The sequence below is a fragment of the Hyla sarda genome, chromosome 3 (assembly GCF_029499605.1).
Source record: "Hyla sarda isolate aHylSar1 chromosome 3, aHylSar1.hap1, whole genome shotgun sequence".
Classification (NCBI taxonomy): Eukaryota; Metazoa; Chordata; class Amphibia; order Anura; family Hylidae; genus Hyla; species Hyla sarda.
In genome coordinates, this window is record NC_079191.1 from 94,813,790 (window position 1) to 94,835,149 (window position 21,360).

At 41.9% G+C, this 21,360-nt stretch overlaps 1 protein-coding gene across 5 annotated transcripts in view; it reads left to right on the forward strand.

Moving 5' to 3' along the window:
* The window catches only part of DGKD (diacylglycerol kinase delta), a 113,447-nt gene that overhangs the window by 33,113 nt on the left and 58,974 nt on the right, over positions 1-21,360 (forward strand). For all 5 annotated transcript variants that reach the window (XM_056564673.1, XM_056564669.1, XM_056564668.1 and 2 more), the window contains 2 exons: positions 13,916-14,020; positions 17,815-17,947. In XM_056564673.1, coding sequence (XP_056420648.1) covers positions 13,967-14,020; positions 17,815-17,947 — 187 coding nt within the window. In that variant the 5' untranslated portion in view covers positions 13,916-13,966. The remainder of the gene's footprint in view (positions 1-13,915; positions 14,021-17,814; positions 17,948-21,360) is intronic.

Consider the following 21,360-nt stretch of genomic DNA (forward strand, 5'->3'; position numbering starts at 1 on the left):
TATGGGGGTTGTATTTTGGAATATACTCTGGACTTGGTACATTGGTCAAATTATGGAAAATTCAAATGAAAAGGGAAAATTTATAGAAGTATGTACTGTGTGGTGCTTGGTGTAAAAACAGAAGTGTAATACAGTAATAAAAAAAAAAAAAAAAAAAAAAAAAGCTGCGGCCAAAAATAAAGGGGTGGTAAACGCAGCTCCCTGAACCCCTAATAGGACCCGGGGTAAGGGATCAGACCCTAATAGGACCCTGGGGGACCTATTAGGGGGTCAGGGGGGGATTTTGTTTTATAAAAAAAAAAAAAAAAAAAAAAAAAGGGGATGGCGCACGCAGCTCCCTGAACCCCTAATAGGACCCCGGGTCAGGGATCAGACCCTAATAGGACCCTTGGGGACCTATTAGGGGTTCGGGAGGGGGATACTTTTTTTTAAAACCTTTTTTTTTACGTTTTTTTAACTAATAAACTCCTACCTGTCCCTGCAATCAGCTTTCCCTAATCTAAGGCTTGTGAGGGGGCTCCGGAGCTCCTAGGGGGGGATCCACGGCTTCTTCTCACTGCTGCACCCGCTGACTGAACGAAGAGAGCGGGTGCAGCAGCGGGAAGGGACCGTTAATCCCTCCTCTGCTGCTCTGCTATTGGCCGGAGATCGCCGGCCAATAGCAGCGTTGCTGGGGTGGTGACAGTATTGTCACCGCTCCCCAGCAACAGCAGGTGATTGGCGGTCTATTGTACACCTCCGATTACCATTTATTTCCAGGTCATCCAGGTGACCCGAATCGCCGAAGATCGCTTGCGCGATTTTGACGACATGCGGGGGTCCCGGGACCCCCCTCGGCATTTGCACGGCATGCCTGCTGAAGGATTTCAGCAGGAATACCGTTTGCTCTCTGCCCGGCGCGTGGCAGAGACCGGAGAAACACCAGGATGTCAAGGGACGTCCTTGAGGCACAGGGTGCCAGGACGTCCCCCAACATCCTTGGTCCTTAACAGGTTAAGGAAGGGTCACACATTCCCCAATTTTTGTGCATATTTGCTGCTGCGTATTTTCTTACCCTTTGAAGTCAATGGGTAGCAAAATCAGCTGCGTATTTTGCTACCCATTAACTTCAATAGGGAGGAGAATACGCAGAGGCAAATTTGCAGAAAAATACAGCACGTGTGACCCTACCCTTAGGGTGTGTTCACACGTGCATATTTTTGTTGCAGATTTGCAGCAGAAAATGCGCATGCATGAATGTACCCTTGAGCTTTTAGGAAGTTGTGCTGTATTAATTTCACTTAGGCCCAGTGTTTGTGTCGGTGCACAACCATTAACACGAGCCCGAGGTGCTGGGTTGCACTTTTTTTTCCCTTTGTTGCCCCTGGGTGTTTTTTTTAGCACCTGCTGTCTTTTTACCATTTGCTTATGCTTAAAGGGGTACTCCGGTGGAAAACTTTTTTAAATGAACTGGTGCCAGAAAGTTAAACAGATTTGTAAATGACATTAAGATTAAAAAAATCTTTATCCTTCCAGTACTTATTAGCAGCTGTATGCTACAGAGGAAATTATTTTATTTTTGAATTTCTTTATGTCCTCAGTGCTCTCTGCTGACACCTGTCCGTGTCAGGAACTGTCCAGAGCAGGATAGCTTTGCTATGAGGATTTTCTCCTGCTCTGGACAGTTCCTGATACTGGCATCAGGTGTCAGCAGAGAGCACTGTGGACAAGACCAAAAAAAAAAGAAATTCAAAAAGAAAAGAATTTCCTCTGTAGCATACAGCTGCTAAAAGAAAAGTACTGGAAGGATAAAGATTTTTTTAATAGAAGTACTGGTAATTTACAAATCTGTTTAACTTTCCAGCACAAGTTGATTTAAAAAAAAAAAAATGTTTTCCACCGGAGTACCCCTTTAATTAAATCTCGTTCTATCTGCTGGTTGCACATTAAAGGGGTTATCCAGGAAAAAACTTTTTATATATATATATATCAACTGGCTCCAGAAAGTTAAACAGATTTGTAAATTACTTCTATTAAAAAATCTTAATCCTTTCAGTACTTATGAGCTTCTGAAGTTAAGGTTGTTCTTTTCTGTCTAAATCCTCTCTGATGACACCTGTCTCGGGAAACGCCCAGTTTAGAAGAGGTTTGCTATGGGGATTTGCTTCTAAACTGGGCGTTTCCCGAGACAGGTGTCATCAGAGAAGATTTAGACAGAAAAGAACAACCTTAACTTCAGAAGCTCATAAGTACTGAAAGGATTACGATTTTTTAATAGAAGTCATTTACAAATCTGTTTAACTTTCTGGAGCCAGTTGATATATATAAAAAAGTTTTTTCCTGGAATACCCCTTTAAAGTAGCTAAAAGATTCCCCCTGGATCTCATGACTAAGCTGTGATCTTCTTTCTTTTTTATTAAGCACAATTACATAAAAATGTAAATAAAATATCACGGTATGTATCCGCTGAAAATAATCCAGTAAAAATCAAAAGGCACGACAATGGGATCTTGTCATCCCTTGTATAAATAAATCATTGATATTGTGTGTATAAGCAAAGAAACTTCCCATTAAATACACTAGACCAGGGATGTGGAATTTCTATCGCCCGACGCCCGGGACTAGCAGTTTTGGGCGACGGGCAGGTGAATTTGTCCGGCCCTTAGCCCGGCTTCGGGCAAGCAGGGCCGGACCTGACAAGTGAGGTGGCGATCTGCAGTCTGTATGGAGCGGGCACCTGACTCCTGCCCGCTCCATACTTTGCAGCCTGTGTCCTCCGAAGCAGAGCAGGGGAGATGAGAAGCTGTGTATTTGTCTTCTCTCCCCTGCTCTGCAGACGTGCGGGGGGAGATGAGGGGGCGTGGCTTCTTGCTCCCCGTGCAGACCTGCGTCCTCTGCCTTCACTCCCCCCCCCAGCTGTAGCTTCGGAGAGCTGAGGGGAGGAGACGCGTCTGCATGGGGAGATGCATGCGGCGCTCACAGGGGAGTATGGAGCGAGCTCGGGATTCCTGCCCGCTCCATACTCTGCAGCCCCCAGCTGTTCTCAGTAGCCGGGGGCCGCCGCTAATAGCCAGCATGCGGCGATCGCCGCGGCTGGCTATTAACCCTTTAGATCGCCGCTGTCGAAGCTGACAGCGGCGTCTAAAGGGAGATGTGAATGCTCCCTGGTGGGCTAGTGGGGTGGATCGCCCCCCCCCGCAGCGCGATCGCAGGGGGGCGATCCACTATGGAGGTAGCCGGAGGACTTGCCTCTGCTTCCTCCTGTCCCGGCTCTGTCATTGATAGATCCTGGCTGGACCAGGCTCTATCAATGGATCACAGAGCACAAAGATTAATAGAGTTCAATAGAATCTATTCATCTGTCTGAGGAATCTAATGATTCCTCCTATAAGTGTAATAAAATAAAAAAGTTTTAATAAAAGTTTGAAAGACACACATTAACCTAGTGGTCTTCAAACTGTGCCCCTCCAGATGTTACAAAACTACAATTCCCAGCATGCCAGGACAGCCGTTGGCTGTCCGGGCATGCTGGGAGTTGTAGTTTTGCAACATCTGGAGGGCCACAGTTTGAAGACCGCTGCATTAACCCCTTCCATGTTAAAAGTTCAAATCACCCCCTTTTCCTATATAAAAACATGTAAACATAATAAAAATAAACATATTTGGTATCGCTTCGTGCGTAATTGTACAACCTATGAAAATATAACATTATGTATCCCGTACGGTAAATGTAAAAAAATACCAAACCACAGATTTGCAATTTTTATAATATCCCAGAAAAAAAAGTTAAAAAGCGATTAAAAAGCCAGATCAATGCCAAAATGGTACCGATACAAAAAAACAGATTATGGCGCAAAAAATGAGCCCTCATACAGCCTGGTATGCGGAAAAAAAAGAAAGCTACAGGGGTTAAAAAATGGCAATTAATTTTTTTTGAAAAAGTCCAGAATTAGTAAAACATGATGTAAACGATACAAATCCGGTATTGCTGTAATCATGCGGCCTAAAGTATAAAACTAACATGTTACCTCAACCACAAGGTAAATGGCGCAGAAAAGAAAAACACCAAATCTGCAAAATTATCTTTTACTATTTCAATTTCACTTCCCTTAATATATATATATATATATATATATATATATATATATATATATATATATTTGGTTCGGAGAATATTTTATTGAAAAATTAAAGGTATCCTTATAGTAGGTAGTTATGGCTATTATAGGGCGAGGAGGAAAAAACGAGAGTGTAAAAGCGAAAATTGGCCGGACAAGTGGATCGTCAGGAGGGACAAGTAGATTTTGCTCCATTTTAGTCCCGTGGACAAGTAGTTTTTTTAATAAAATTTCCACACCCCTGTAGACGCAGAACAAGAAAACATAGGTGGTGTATACTTTCCTTTGTAACTTGCAAATAACATGTTTTCTTGGGAATTAATAGTCAGACATCCCATCAGTGGTAGAAACTGATCACGGTGGTGTCATGGCGTCCTACTATAGTCTTGGAGCTGTGCCGAATCCATCATATTGAATGACAGCCTGCAGGCCGCATTGACTTTTAATGGAGTCTGTAGAGCATGGGTCTCCAAACTGTGGCCCCTTAGATGTTGCAAAACTACAACTCCCAGCATGCACGGACAGCCGTTGGCTGTCCGGGCATGCTGGGAATTGTAGTTTTGCAACATCTGGGGGCCACAGATTGGAATCCACTGATCCATAGGAGTACCAGGTAAGCTTCGGTAGGGTACGTGTCTGCTGCTGACAAAAAGCTACGTTGTCTTTTCTATTTTCGCAAGGACAAATGCTGGGAAAGGTTCCCACTGGGCATAGTGTCTCCTTTGTGTAACTTTGTCTAATAATACATAAGTAAATAGTCCTGGTAAACCCTGCTTGTCCTGTGCTATATTTAGAGATTGGGGAAGTAAACATTTCATTGTTTTAACTCAAACAATTTCAATATTGTTAGATTAACTCAATATTGTTAACTCTTATGCGTTTATACAATTTAAATACACTAAAATACATTTAAAGGAAGTGTCTTCTGGTAATCTTCATACTTCTCTCTTCTCATAGGATCCACTTTCCAGAAACCTTTCCATATGTTATACCCATGTATAAACAAGAAAACAAGTTAAAAAAAAAAAAAAAAAACAGATGGGAACTAGAGGCTGTGGGAATGTGAACTAGAGGCTGAGGGGGTGTGAACTAGAGGCTGAGGGGGTGTGAACTAGAGGCTGAGGGGGTGTGAACTAGAGGCTGAGGGGGTGTGAACTAGAGGCTGAGGGGGTGTGAACTAGAGGCTGAGGGGGTGTGAACTAGAGGCTGAGGGGGTGTGAACTAGAGGCTGAGGGGGTGTGAGCACGAGGCTGAGGGGGTGTGAGCACGAGGCTGAGGGGGTGTGAGCACGAGGCTGAGGGGGTGTGAACACATGCGGCTGAGGGGGTGTGAACACATGCGGCTGAGGGGGTGTGTGAGGGGGTGTGAATCAGACTCAGGCCCACACCCCCTGAGCCTAGCACAATCGGGGCAAAATAATGTGTAAACTTGTGTAGTACTTTTGCTGTCTCCCAGTTGCATAGACAAACAATTAACTCATGAGATGCTGGTTTTGCATGTACAGATAAGCTAAAGTGTCATCCAGTCAGGGTCTCATCCACACTACGAACATTCGGCTCTGAATGAATTGTGAGCGGATTCTGTGTGCAGCTGCCTTTTCTTTGATCTCTCTGATCGGCTCACAAATCGAAAAATTCTGTAGTGGAACTTCCAACTAGGAATTTTATTTTGCCAAAACAATCAACATGCCCATTCTTTTAGTGGAATCTACCCGGAAAAGCCCATAAGTCAGTTGTGGGTGGCACAGAAATACCTTGCAGAATTTGTTTTCTCAGTGAGAACATACCCTCATAGTACTGGTTCAGTTCATATGTGCAAATGATCTGATGGCAAAAGGAACATGAGCAGCTTTTTTTTTAGTTTGGGCTTTTTGCAGGAAGTGGATTTTAAGCCCAGGAGGGGGTTATTCTGGCACCAAGTCACTTTCTATTCATTTAGGAGAAGCAGGGTGCACGCCTCTCCCTAAGGTCAAAGTTTTGGTTATTATAGGCCCATAAATACAGCTCGACCTTGGAACCCCTGCCTTAGGTTTAGGACCTTTAGATCTTTTCTTTTTGGCCACTTTTAGCTTGTTGATGGTCTACAAGTACCATTTTTTTGTGTCTGTGGGGAGAAGTGTATTGTTTTTCCTTTTTTGGTGATAGTGCCTTGCCCTGTGTTGCTTTACTGCCCCTTTGCTATCACCCTGCACGTTCGCTTCAGTGCAACATTACATTGTTTTTATGGTCTTCAGCCAGCACTGTTTGTCTTTGTTATATTTTATTTGAATTGCTGAATAAAGATAGAGGTACTATGAATACAGCTCAGGTTCTCTAGTATAGTATAGTGGGAAGGGAAGACTAACCATGTGGCCTCATCGCCCCAAATCCTGATTCCTGACTTTTGTCGGGGGATTTTTAAGCACCCTGGAGGACTAACATCTGTTTTGCCGTATCCTATACTACTACACCAAGCAATGGGCACTCTCTTGGCGGAATTTATAAAAAGTGCCTAAAATAAAATCTGTTTTTGTAGCATATCAGAATTTGGCTTTTATTTTATAAATGGCTCAAAGACAGGTTTTTCTTGTAGACACTTTTGATGAATCTGCCCTTGATTTTTATTTTTTATTTCTATACTGATCACAGGTCCTGTTTAAATCTGTTCTAATAGTCACCAGCTCTGGCAGACTTGGGCTGTCATGTATGACTTGGACTAACATTTCTCAGTAGGGTATGTTTACACGTATTTAAAGGGGTACGCCACTGGACAATGTAAGTCTATGGGAGGGGTGCGGCCGACGCTACACCCCCTCACATAGACTTGCATTGAGGGGCGTGGCCTGATGTCATGAGGGGGCATGGCCCACCCCAGTAGCGCGAGTACAGCGTTCGGAAGTAAATGTTCCGAAAGCAGCCAGAAGGCTGGCCAGTGGAGTACCCCTTTAATCCAACATATATAGCTAAAATCTGCCGCATGGAATCCATTGCAGATCATGAGTTGCCCAGTATTAGAAAACACTGCTTATTTTTTTTAATCAAAAGCAGCATCCCTCCTGCTCACAAGTTTTGGGTGGTATTGCAGCTCAGCTCCATTGAAGTGAATGGGACTAAGCTGCAGTATTTCACACAACCTGTTCACGGGAGTGGTGCTGTTTTTGCAAAAAAAAGAAAAATAAAGCAGCGTTTTTCTAACACTGGACAACCCCTTTAAGTAGGTGTGAATGTACCCTAGTAGCCGCTATGTAATACTCCACTTCACTTTCTGCTGCCATTGATCTCAGTAGCTCTCATAATAAATGGTTGTCAATGGTATACTAAGGGTATTGAAGGAGATTTATTAAAACCTGTGTAGATGAAGAGCTGTGCAGTTGCCCATAGCAACCAAACAGGGGGAGATTTATCAGAGTAAAGGTTACTGAGGTACCCATAGCAACCAATCAAATTTCATCTTTCATTTTTTTTCATAAATAAAAGAAACAATCTGGTTGCTATGGGCAACTCGGCAACTTTTCCTCTCGACAGGTTTTGATAAATCCCCCCCAATAGTTTTTTTTTTCTTTCCATTTTTCACAGGCCTCTTTAAAAATGAAAGAAGCGATCTGATTGGTTGCCATGGGCAACTGTACCACTCTTCCTCTGCACAGGTTTTGATCAATCTCCCCCTTTTTGTGTGCATTTGACCCTAAACTACAAATGACAATGAATATGGATGGCGGCTTTTCTAGACTTTTTAATGCGATTCTTATTTATTAGAAACACAGAAGTAATGTGCTGTATGTATAAGTTTATGAATGGTTAAGAATGCTCTAGACCAGTGTTTTCCAAACGGGGGGGTCTCCAGCTGTTGCAAAACTACAACACCCAGCATGCTCAGACAGCTAAAGGCACGCTGGTTGCGAAACAATGCTTTAGGGTACGTTCACACGTGCCGATTTTCAGCGTATTTTATGCTGCAGATCCGCTGGTGAAGGCCCGCTCTAAGCTGGCTTTACATGTGCCTGCTCATAGTGGCAATATGCTGCTACCAGCAGGCACTTCGATGTGCAAGTCGCAGTATATTCGCACATCGCGGGAGCTCTCTGCCTAGCTCAGAGCAGGGAGAGCGGCCGCGATGTGCGAGTACGCCGCGCACATCGCTGCAGTGTGTCTGCTCGTATCGACGTATTGCCACTACGAGCAGGCACATGTAAAGCCAGCATAGAGCGGGACCTTCACCAGCGGATCCAAAGCTAAATACATTGCGAAAATCAGCGTGTGTGAACGTATCCTTAGACAACAGACCTTGTGAAAGCTGTAATGCCATACTGGGTTTAAAGGGGTACTCCCGTGGAAAACTTTTTTTTTTTTTTTTTTAAACAACTGGTGCCAGAAAGTTAAACAGATTTGTAAAATGACTTCTATTAAAAAATCTTAATCCTTCCAGTACTTATTAGCTGCTGAATACTACAGAGGAAATGGTTTTCTTTTTGGAACACAGAGCTCTCTGCTGACATCATGACCACATTGCTCTCTGCTGACATCTCTGTCCATTTTTAAGAACTGTCCAGAGTAGGAGAAAATCCCCATAGCAAACATATGCTGCTATGGACAGAGATGTCAGCAGAGAACACTCTGGTCATGATGTCAGCAGAGAGCTCTGTGTTCCAAAAAGAAAATAATTTCCTCTGTAGTAGTCAGCAGCTAATAAGTACTGGAAGGATTAAGATTTTTTTAATAGAAGTAATTTACAAATCTGTTTAACTTTCTGGCACCAGTTGATTTAAAAAGAATAGTTTTCCACGGTAGTACCCCTTTAAAGCAGCTTTTCCAGGTAACAAAAGATCTTGGACATGTGTCAAGTAAACACCAAATTTTAGCAGAACCAGCTGACCATCTAATGCAGTGTTTCCCAACCAGGGGGCCTCCAGGTGTTGCAAAACTACAACTCCCAGCATGCCCGGACAGCCAAAGGCTGTCCGGGCATGCTGGGAGTTGTAGTTTTGCAACAGCAAGAGGCACCCTGCATTAGATGGACAGCTGGTTTGGAAACCCTGATCTAATGTGCATGAGGGCCTTCTAAAGGATCCAGTTTGTTGAGTTTACCTGCCCAACCCTTTAGTTTTTGGGTAGATAAACCACCACCAAAGGAGCACCCGTATATGGGCGGCCGAGATAGCAAACTTCAGCTGATAGCTATTGAGCTATTGAAGGTGTATGATTTCTGAGTATAACAACTGGAGAGAATAAAACTGTCATTCTTTAATGTCACCATTGGGTGTTGCATAATGGGTTCCCCTTGGGGAAAAAAAAAAAGAATAAATTAAAAATCACTTGGATTTAAAATTTTCACTTACCCCCTACATACCCACAAGGACATTGCCTGTGTATTCATGTCACAGTGCTGACTTATAAACTTGCAAGTTATGAAAATTCTAGGTCATTTTTGGGTATGTTGGTAATAGCGGGACCACATACATTATGTGTGAGATCATCTAATGACCAAACTAGCCAGACCCAGCAGACATGATTCATCGTGTGACCTACATGGTGCCAAGCCACATGTCCTTTAAATAGGCCGTGCTCAGGTGAATGGAGAAGAGGAGGTAAAGGGTTTGAGCTCCGCTGTGTCTCCTGATGGTGGTAAACTCTCTGAAGAAACCCTTATGTGTGGGAGATGCTCAATCGTGTTACCATGCAGGTAGGGTTGTATTTACAGCTTACGCTGCCCTAGGCTGTCAGACTGAATACACCCCATTAAAGGGGTACTCGAGCGGAAAACATTTTCTTTTTTAATCAACTGGTGCCAGAAAGTTAAACAGATTTGTAAATTATTTCTATTTAAAAGTCTAAATCCTTCCAGTATTTATCATCTGCTGTATACTACAGAGAAAGTTCTTTTCTTTTTGAACTTCTTTTCTGTGTGACCACAGTGCTCTCTGCTGACACCGCTGTCCAAGTCAGGAACTGTCCAGAACAGGAGAGGTTTGCTCTGTACAGTTCCTGACATGGACAGAGTTAGCAGAAAGCACTGTGGTCACACAGAAAAGAACTATACAACTTCCTCTGTAGTATACAGCATCTGATAAGTACTGGAAGGACTAAGATTTTTAAATAGAAGTAATTTACAAAACTGTTTAAAGGGGTACTCCGCCCCTAGACATCTTATCCCCTAACGATAGGGGATAAGATGTCAGATCGCGGGGGGTTCCGCTGCTGGGGACCACTGGGATCTCGGCTGCAGCACCCCGCTTTCATTACTGCACAGGGCAAACTCGCTCTGTGCGTAATGACGGGTAATACAGGGGCTGGAGCGTCGTGATGTCACGGCTCCGCCCCTCATGACGTCACGGCTCCGCCCTCTCCATACAAGTCTATGGGAGGGGGCGTGGAAAAATAAGTTTTCCACTGGAGTACCCCTTTAATGGTTAATTGTCACATTGAGGTAAGCAAAGTGTTTTTAATTGCATTTGTATGTGAACAACCCTAGCACTGACCTTTACAGAGCAGATGAGGGTCAAATGACCCTCTTCCTGGCCCAGATTAGTCTATAGTCATTATCCTATAAACATCGGGGGGAGATTTATCAAAATCGGTCCAGAGGAAAAGTTGCCCATAACAACCAATCACATCGCTTCTTTCATTCCTCAAAGGACTTTTCAAAAATGAAAGAAGTGATCTGATTGGTTGCTATGGGCAACTGGGCAACTTTTCCTCTGGGCAGGTTTTGATAAATCTCCCCCATTGTCTGCAATTCTAGAATGTTTCTTCATATAGTGGGACATCCCAATGAGTGAGGTGAAAATCCTCTCATTTCAATGTCAATCACTGAGTAGGACTGCTTCATGACTACTGTGCCCAGAACGATTGAAGATTTACATGAATTAATGACAAGTTATCCTGGAACTTTTTCCACAAATCTATATATGAATCTGCTCTATTCTTTCAGCTCTGAAACATTATGTTGTTTATTTATGTTTATTTATTTAGTTATTTTATCAGTTTTTGATGTTAGTCCTTTTACCTCTTAACGCAGGATGTATATTTACAACCTGCGCCGGCTCCCGCGATATAACGCGGGGTCACGCGGTGACCCCGCGTCATAACGGGTTGGTCCCAGTGGCCATCAACAGCCGGGACCCGCGGCTAATAACGAACATCACCGATCGCAGTGATTAGAGATGAGCGAATTTACAGTAAATTTGATTCGTCACAAACTTCTCGGCTCGGCAGTTGATGACTTATCCTGCATAAATTAGTTCAGCTTTCAGGTGCTCCCGTGGGCTGGAAAAGGATGATACAGTCCTAGGAGACTCTTTCCTAGGAATGTATCCACCTTTTCCAGCCCACCGGAGCACCTGAAAACTGAACTAATTTATGCAGGAAAAGCATAAACTGCCGAGCCGAGAAGTTCGTGACGAATCGAATTTATTGTAAATTCGCTCATCTCTAGCAGTGATACCCATATTATCCCTTCAGATGTGGCGATCAAAGTTGATCGCTGAGTCTGAAATGAAAGTGAAACCGCACAGTCAATGGCGTACACGTAAAAAAATTCCAAAGTCCAAAATAGCCTATTTTTGGTCACTTTTTATACCATAAAAAATGAATAAAAAGCGATCAAAAAGTCTGATCAAAATAAAAAAGAAACCGATAAAAACTTCAGATCATGGTGCAAAAAATGATCATCATACATCCCCGTTTGTGGAGGAAAAAAAAAGTTATAGGGATCAGAAGATGACATTTTTAAATGTATTAATTTTCCTGCATGTAGTTATGATTTTTTCCAGAATGAAGACAAAATCAAACCTATATAAGTAGGGTATCATTTTAATCGTATGGACCTACAGAATAAAGAGAAGGTATCATTTTTACCGAAAAATGCACCGCTTAGAAACGGAAGCCCCCAAAATAAAAATAAAAATTTTTTTTTTTTTTCAATTTTGTCGCACAATGATTTTTTTTTGTTTCGCCGTAGATTTTTGGGTAAAATGACTGATGTCATTACAAAGTAGAATTGGTGGTGCAAAAAATAAGCCATCATATGGATTTTTAGGTGGAAAATTTAAAGGGTTATGATTTTTAAAAGGTAAGGAGGACAAATGCAAAATGCAAAAACTGAAAAACGGGGCTAATCAAATAACTTTTTCATAGGGTAAATTTATTTTTATTAATATTTAATAAATCAATAGAAATACAGCAATGCCACATGGTGCAGTTTTACAGATGATAGCGATATCTGACATCATATCACATAATATATATATATAATTAAATAAAATAAAAAAGAGAATGAAAATAAAGGGGAGAGAGAAAAAATAAATAAATAAATACCACAGCACAGAGTAAGATAAGAAATGGCAAAGTTCCTTAAGTGATTGCAGGTCTGACAGTATAGTAAAGTATCAGAGTCAAGGCTTCAATTGGTCATGGATTCAGCGATTAAAGTTCAAATGGGCCCTATCTGATACCCAGTAGAAAAACGCATGATTTTCTCTTAATGAGTCCCAGACTGACCAAACCTTATTAAAAGTATCCACCATGTCTTTATCTATAGATACCATTTCCTCCATTCTACGGATATGATTAAGCGTCTCCAGCTTAAATAACCTTTTCTTACATCTTGTATGAGGTATAAACACATGTCAGTATAGGGGAAAAATGTACGAGATCGAGACATAGAAATGTTAGTGCGAATTTTCAGGAAATGGCCAGGTTCACCTCGATTTTCAGAACAGTTACTATTTTCATGTATCGGTCAGTATTTATCGTATTTTTCACCCTATAGGACGCTCCGGCATATAAGACGCACCCAATTTTAAATGAGGAAAATCTAGAATACAATGTAAAGTATAGGTCACAGTGATCTTCAACCAGCGGACCTCCAGGTGTTGCAAAACTACAACTCCCAGCATGCCCGGACAGCCAACGGCTGTCCGGGCATGCCAGGAGTTGTAGTTTTGCAACATCTGGAGGTCCGCAGGTTGAAGACCACTGGTATAGGAGGTAATACTCACGTGTCCCCGCTGCTCGTCACTGCTGCCCTAGATGTCGCCCTCCATCGCTGTCACCGCATCCCCGGGGTGTCCCCGTCGCTCCGGAACATCTCTGCTGCCCGGTATGCTCGCTCTCCGTCACCGCGATCGGTGATGTCCTGTATTAGCCGCGGGTCCTGGCCGTTGATGGCCGCAGGGACCGCCGCAATAGGTGTGTATTCGCCGTATAAGACTCACCAACTTTCCCCCCCCAGTTTTGGGGAAGAAAAAGTGCTTCTTATATGGCGAAAAATACGGTACATTACAAAAAAGTTGCGCACAAGGAAATGGGCTCCGTAGTACTGGAGCTATCATAGCTGCTATGGAGGAGTTTTATCAAAACCAGTTCTCAGAAAAAGGGTCCGAGTTGTCCATAACAACCAATCAGATCGCTTCTTTCATTTTTAAAAAGGCCTCTGGAAAATGTAAGAAGCGATCTGATTGGTTGCTAAAGGCAACTCGGCAACTTTTCCTCTGAACAGGTTTTGATAAATCTTCCCATTTGTAACAAAAGTGTGTCTGCCGCCCCAGCTTCCATGTTGTAGCAGTAGACAAGCCCCCGTGTCTGTATACACACAGCAGGTACACACATGTACACATAGACATACTCTCTGCATCTGAAGTTTATAGACTAGCCCTTGTTTGTATTTCCAGCACCACTGTGCACATTGGGCTTCCTTGCCTTTAGCAAACAGCTGCATCATATGAACTCCCTTTTTGCTCTCTCCTCCTCCCGTGCCTTGCGTCTTCGTGTTTGCATTTAGCTGACTTCAGTCTACTTTTCCCCTGCATATTACAATTTATTCTTCCTTTCTCCTATTTCTAGGTATTCACTCCCTTTCGCAAACTCATCCTGAGCGCAGACAACAGAAAAGACATGGAGGAATGGATGGCGGCGCTGAAGTCTGTACAGAACCGTGAACTCTTTGAGGTATTGACACATCATCAGCTTCTGTAGGAAACATTCACTAGCCCTGCAGTAAGATTTCAGGAGAACCCGGGTCATTCACCTGGCAGGGACAAGTGTAAATTGTATTCACTATTGTATTGCTATAGCAGCCACAGCCTTGATCGTAAATAAAAGACACATCCAAACTTTTGACAGTCTGGGTTCACACAATACTGGAGGTCAGAGGGGAAAAATATGTAACCGTTGTTATTGACTGTATTATTTTACTGGTAGACACATTTTAAAAAAAAAAATTTCTGGTGTGAACTATATACATAGACATTTTTTTAAAGGTGTTTAATAATCACCAGTAAATTTAAAGGGGTATTCCAGGCAAAAATATTTTATCCCCTATGCAAAGGATAGGGCATAAGGTGTCTGATCGCAGGGGGCCTGCTGCTGAGACCCCCCGCGATCTCCCTGTAGCACCGCATTCTATGCGGGTGCTGAATCTCCAGTTTCAGAAACCTCCAGGTTTCCGGGAATGGGGACGTGACGTCACGCCACGCCCCCTCCATTCATGTCTATGGGAGGGGGCGTGACGGATTCTGCTGTCCCATTCACACAGCAGAATTTCTGCTACAGAATATACACTGAAGGAATCCCATTGAAGTGTATTGGCTATAAATTCACGCTGAATTTTCATGCAGTATTCCATGCAGAAATTCTGCCGTGTAAACATAGCCTAAACCCTCATATCTCAGGAACAGGAGGGCGTATCAAGAAACTGTGAAAAGGTGTCAGGGCAACTTAAACTATTTCATGAAAGCAACATAAATAATTGTTATTGTTTGACCACAGGTCCTACTGGCTATCCAACTGACACAAAAATAGCATGCAGGACTATTTCTCCAAAAAAAACAGACACATTGGTTAACCGTGGACCCCATTAGAAGGACTCATTCACATCACAATTTGTCTATTCATTGGCATCCTTTCAAAATGGAATGCTGACGTATACGTACAGTACACGCATGGTCACCATTGTGGCCTGAAGGTAGTCAACTAGTGACTATGGGGGAGATTTATCAAAACGTGTCCAGAGGAAAAGTTTCTCAGTTGCCTATAGCAACCAATCAGATCGCTTCTTTCATTTTCAAAAAGGCCTCTGAAAAATGAAAGAAGAAATCTGATTGGTTGCTATGGGCAACTTAGCAACTTTCCTCTGGACAGGTTTTAATAAATCTCCCCCTGTGACACTGAAATAGGGGAAGATTTATCAAAACCCAACCAGAGGAAAAGTTACTGAGTTACCCTAAGCAACCAATCAGATCACTTCTTTCATTTTTCAGAGGCCTTTTTTGAAAATGAGAGAAGCGATCTGATTGGTTGCTATGGGCAACTCAGCAACTTTTCCTCTAGACACGTTTTGATAAATCTCCCCCAAAGTGTATATAGGTTTTCGTCTAAGACCCAAAAGTGCACTACCCCACACTTTTAGATCTAAACCTAAATGCCTATGCATCAGAAAATGCTCCAAATGTATTCACTAGATGACTACGTTCGGGCCATCAGTCAATTCGGCCTGTGCCAGTACATGCACATATAGGTATTGGCAAATTGTGAACATGCCTGAAGTCAGTAGAGTCCGTCAGGTACTTCTGGTGTCCATCATGTAATGGTTTTAATTAAAGTTAAAGCCACAATGCTGATGTTAGTTTTTTAGTATATAGTTTGGTGTATATTACATGCCAATGTCAAAATGTGTCCTGAAAAACTTGCGCAATGTGCCCCCATTGTTTTCAGTGGAAGTACATACTACATACTGCAATAAACTGAATTAATATGCATACTTTATTCATGTGCATTTCATATACTCCAGAAGAAGTGACATGCCACTCAATTTGAGCATATTGCTAGGTAGTTAGATACAGGGCACATACATAGCCTTATGCTATTTGATTCCGTTTGTTTCTTATTTCCTTTCTTTTGTTGTAAAAACTTTTAAAAAATAATAAAATAAACAATTATAAAAAAAAAAAAAAAAAAAAGTTTTAACCCCTTAACGACGCAGGACGTAAATGTACATCCTGGTGATGTGGTACTTAACGCACCAGGACGTACATTTACATCCTGCGCATAACCGCGGGCATCGGAGCGATGCTGGCATCATGCGAGGCAGGTCCCGGCTGTGGATCGCAGCCAGGGATCTGCCGGTTAAGGCGGACACCCGCGATCCCGCAGATGTCCGCCATTAACCCCTCAGATGCCGTGATCAATAAGGATCATGGCATCTGCAGCATCACGATCACTTAACAGGATGATCGGATCGCCCGCAGCGCTGCCGCGGCGATCCGATCTTCCTGCACGGCAGACGGAGGTCCCCTCACCTGCCTCCGCTGTCTTCCGGGAGTCTTTTGCTCTGATCTGCCTTCCCGCAGACCAGAGCAGAAGATGACCGATAACCCTGATCAGTGCTATGTCCTATACATAGCACTGAACAGGATTAGCAATTGAATGGTTGCTATAAATAGTCCCCTATGGGGACTATAAGAGTGTAAAAATAAAAGTAAAAAAAAACAAAGTAAAAGAAATGTGAAAAACCCCCTCCCCCAATAAAAACGTAAATTGTCCTATTTTCCCTATTTTACCCCCAAAAAGTGTAAAAAAATGATTTTATATACATATTTGGTATCGATGCGTGCGTAAATATCTGAACTATTAAAATAAAATGTAAATGATCCCCTACGGTGAACGGCGTGAACGTAAAAAAAAAAAAAAGTCCAAAATAGCTGCTTTTTTTATAACATCTTATTCCCAAAAAAATTAATAAAAAATGTAATAAAAGTTTTGTATAAGCAAATATGGTATAAAAAAAAGTACAGGTCATGGCGCAAAAAATGAGCCCTCATACCGCTGCTTATACGGAAAAATGAAAAAGTTATAGGTCTTCAAAATAGGGGGATTTTAAACGTACTAATTTGGTTAAAAAGTTTGCGATTTTTCTTTTAAGCACAACAATAATAGAAAAGTGTATAATCATGGGTATCATTTTAATCGTATTGACCCAGAGAATAAAAAACACATGTCATTTTTACCATAAATTGTACGGCGTGAAAACAAAACCTTCCAAAATTAGCAAAATTGCGGTTTTCTTTTTAATTTTCCCACACAAATAGTATTTTTTTGGTTGCGCCATACATTTTATGGTAAAGTGAGTGATGGCATTACAATGGACAACTGGTCGCGCAAAAAACAAGCCCTTATACTAGTCTGTGGATGAAAATATAAAAGAGTTCTTAAGGTCCAAATGGGCTGAGTCCTTAAGGGGTTAATGAGCATCCAAAAATGTGGTACAGAATGTCAAAACACGCTGTAGAAATCGAAGGCCACTATAGAAATTTCTTCTTTGTATTTCCCAGTGTATTTTTTTACTGTACAAACATCTTGTATCTGTTTTTATGAAACTTGAGTAAAAACTGGGGGGAATGTTCACCAGCTTATTTTTCCCCCTAGGGAGCAAAACCCTATTTGAACTTACATACAAGAAACTCAGGTTTTTCAAAAACAGATCAATTGTAAGAGGCTGACAGAACAGAATTTGTATTTACTGGTGACTTTGTTTATATTGTAAATCAGAATCATGCATGCAAATCTCTGTTCTCTGCCTCTACATTTTTCTTCAGCAAAGCTCAGGAAGTGTCATTCCTACGTTAGTCTTGTAATTTGCATAACAATCCAGATAGGCAGGACTGCCCGGGGCAGTGATCTGACCTGTTATGCCTGTGTGCACACTGCCTGCTGGATCAATTGCTCTCTGTGTTTCATGTTTTCAGTCAGCCCAGTACAGTATGGACCATTTCTCTGGAATGCACAACTGGTACGCGTGTTCCCATGCCCGACCCACGTATTGCAACGTCTGTCGTGAAGCCCTCTCTGGCGTCACGTCTCATGGACTTTCCTGTGAAGGTATGTGAAGTTAGCAAATATCTATTTTTTTTTTTTTTTCAATTATCCTGTCTGTAATGTTTGCTACAAAGCGGTTTGTACGTCTTCTGTGTCAGCTGGGAGGTTTCACTGGCTCGTAAGCCTTCAGCACTTCAGCCCTATGACAAGTAGGTGATTATGCAGATATAAATATACGTTGTCCTGTTCATTCAGTATTGTTTAATGAGCTCGGATCACTATTTTTATAACTGGCATAGTCACCTTTATAACTTGCATTGCCATAGGCCAGGGATGGGCAACAATGTGACATTACAGGGACAGCTGACATAACTGCTAGAACAATGTGTTAAATATAGGTTGGCAAGCGCCTTGCAGGCACACCATAATCTACAGTAGTAAATGCCATAACATACTATATAGTTCCACTTAAAATAATAACCCTGATATTGAAGTTCTAAAATTGGCAATAGACTTTATATAGGTGTCATGTAAACAAACTATTAAGATATTATGTCTAACTTCCCCATTAACATTCATATTAACCACAGCCCAATGTGCATTTAATATTAATAGAAGTAAAGGTGGCCATGTAGTGGGTATGGAGGTGTCCTGACCTTCACGTAGGATAAGGCATGGGCATGATTGATCCAGATCCTTTGCTCTCATGGGAGCAGTGTCTGGCAGCAGATTATTCAGCTTCCCCTCTTGAGAATACATGTACACTTGACCAAACTGTGTGTGCGTGTACATAGGGGTTTAGGGTGCATTTGGCTAACAGGAGTGTGAACACTTCAGAGGAGGTAAGTGACTGCCAGGCTCATATCTATAGGGAAACAGGCAATTGGACATTTTGATTTTCTTGAGGGTCTCCTTGCTCTATTACAAGTATTATATATAGGGGAAAAAAGTATATAAAAGAATCACCACGTATCTACACAGTAGCCTTTAGGATAAATCAGTCATACTGTACAGATTTTCGAAACCTTAAGATAAGTATTTAAATGTAATACAATAAAGTCAACGATATCATGTTCTTGATTGTCATGATGACACAAGGCCAGACTTGCCTTTCCCTATTAGGCTTTTATAAGTTTACACTGGTCAGTGGCCGGCCTTGTTCACTGGCATTAAAGGGGTTCTCATAGCTAAACAGAGTTGGGTTTATTGGGCAATGAGCACTTGCACTGCATATTGTCTATGTAGGACCTTTAGTCCCCAAGAATAGAGCTGTCCATATACTTTACATGACATAAACGTGTTCCAAAATGGCAGATTTTGACAATCTGAGCCAACGATTGTTTGAACATAATACATAAAAATTACTGCAATGGCCAATGCCAGACTGTTGTCTACCAAAAATGGCAGATTGGATGTTTTTTTCAGCTGCGATTGGCTAAAAACAGAGGAGAATTGTATGATTGGGTGAACTTAGTCCATCATTTGTCACTTTGACCAACATTTTCAGTTTTCTTTATTTTATATTTTCAAATAAACAGGTTCACACTTGTTTTGTATATTTTTCTCCCTCCCCCCCCCCCCTTTATTTAAAGAGAACTCAAGTACACAAGGCAGGGGTTCACCCCTCTACAGAAAACAAAAATCAAACCAGTATACAGCCATAAGCATGAAACATAAAATAAAGGCGGGTCTGTGTAGCAGGTAAACAAATAACAGAGAAACCTGGACAAGACTGACCACCTGGTGAAAAGGTCACAATCGTTTGAACTTTGTAGAAGGTTTTTTTCTTTTCTTTTTCTATAGATGCCAAAGGGCGTCACAGAGAAACATAAAACACAAACAACAAAAGCACCAAAAGGGGCAAAAGCGGAAAAGCACAAGATCAAGAAAAGAGACGGGAAGAGAACTATACAGGAATGGTGGGGAAAGAGGAAGGGGGTGGGAAGCAGGGAAAAGTAGGGAGAAAAATAAGGGGGAGACCAAGTAGAAGGCAAGGACATTGACGGCTAGTTACTGGGCCTTACCAAACAAGCCAGTAGCAAGCGAAAAGGAGCGTTCAGTCAGGTGGAGAGGACTTCAGTAGGCCCGCATGGTCAGAAGTGTCTTGAAACTCCATCCAGCATAGTGTGTGACATTTTACCAGACATAAAACTGCATTCTGCACTATTTTCTGATATTTATGACTTTACACAGTGTAAGGCAATGATGTAATGTGAACAGGGCCTAATGTATTTTGAGGCTGATTGTTTTGCAGTTGAAGTGCTAGCATTATGTAGTGAATACAAGAAAACTCAAACACAAGAAAACCTGCTACTATAGGAGCTAATCTGTTGTGCAGTTTTTAACTGCAGTCATATCAACAGGGATCTTGTTTGCCCCACGTTGCTAAGATAAGCTCTCATTTTTCACAGCTATTTTAGGTGTGTCAGTCATAAAGGGCTTTGTGCTTAAAGTCAATGACAGTGCAGCGTGCCCTGAGTTCGTTATAGAGGTGACAAATCTTTAAATATTATTCTCTTGTTCTCTTTGTCGTCACATTGAAATATGTACACTGTGGTATATGAATTGTTAACTGGTGGTGGGTCCAAAGACGCCCATACACATTAGAGGAAATTTAGACAAACCTGACCATCCTAAGTGTATAGGGGTGTTCTGACTCTACCCAGATAGCAGATGTGGGGGGAAAGTAGGATCAACATGTTAGATTTCAGCATGCGTAATCCTTTGTTCCCTGAGGTGATACACATATGTGTAGGTGGAGAGGAATAGCTGACGATTTAATTGGATGAAAATGGACCATTTCAACCAAAATTATAATTCCTCCAATGAAATTTAACAACAAAGGGTTGTTTTAGCCGACCTGTGACAGACTACCATTGTCTGTTGGTATGTTTGTTATTTTTACACGATTCTTGACAAAACATGTTTTATTCAGTAAAGACCTTTTTTTCCATGAATGATCTTCCAGGAAAGAATGTTCTCAGAAAGATTGTTCGTCCTTTGAGACTAATCAGTTGACACTGATCATGTATGGTCATGTGGGGAACAATTGTATTGGCCAATATGTACTAAACCGTGCATGGCTGTGTCTGGGAAAGGACCACCAGACCATTGTTCAAACATCAGCCTACTTTTAATCAACCTTTGCCAGAAAGTTAAACAGATTTGTAAATTATTTCTATTTAAAAATCTTAATCCTTTCAGTTCTTATCAGCTGCTTTTTGGAAGTTCTTTTCTTTTTGAATTTCCTTTCTGCCTGACCACAGTGCTCTCTGCTGACACCTCTGTTCATGTCAAGAACTGTCCAGAGTAGGAGAAAATTCCCATAGCAAACCTGTCTTCTCTGGACAGTTCCAGACATGGCCAGAGGTGTCAGCAGAGAGCACTGTGGTCAGACAGAAAGGAAATTCAAAAAGAAAAGAACTTCCTCTGGAGCATACAGCAGCTGATAAGTACTGGAAGGATTAACATTTTGA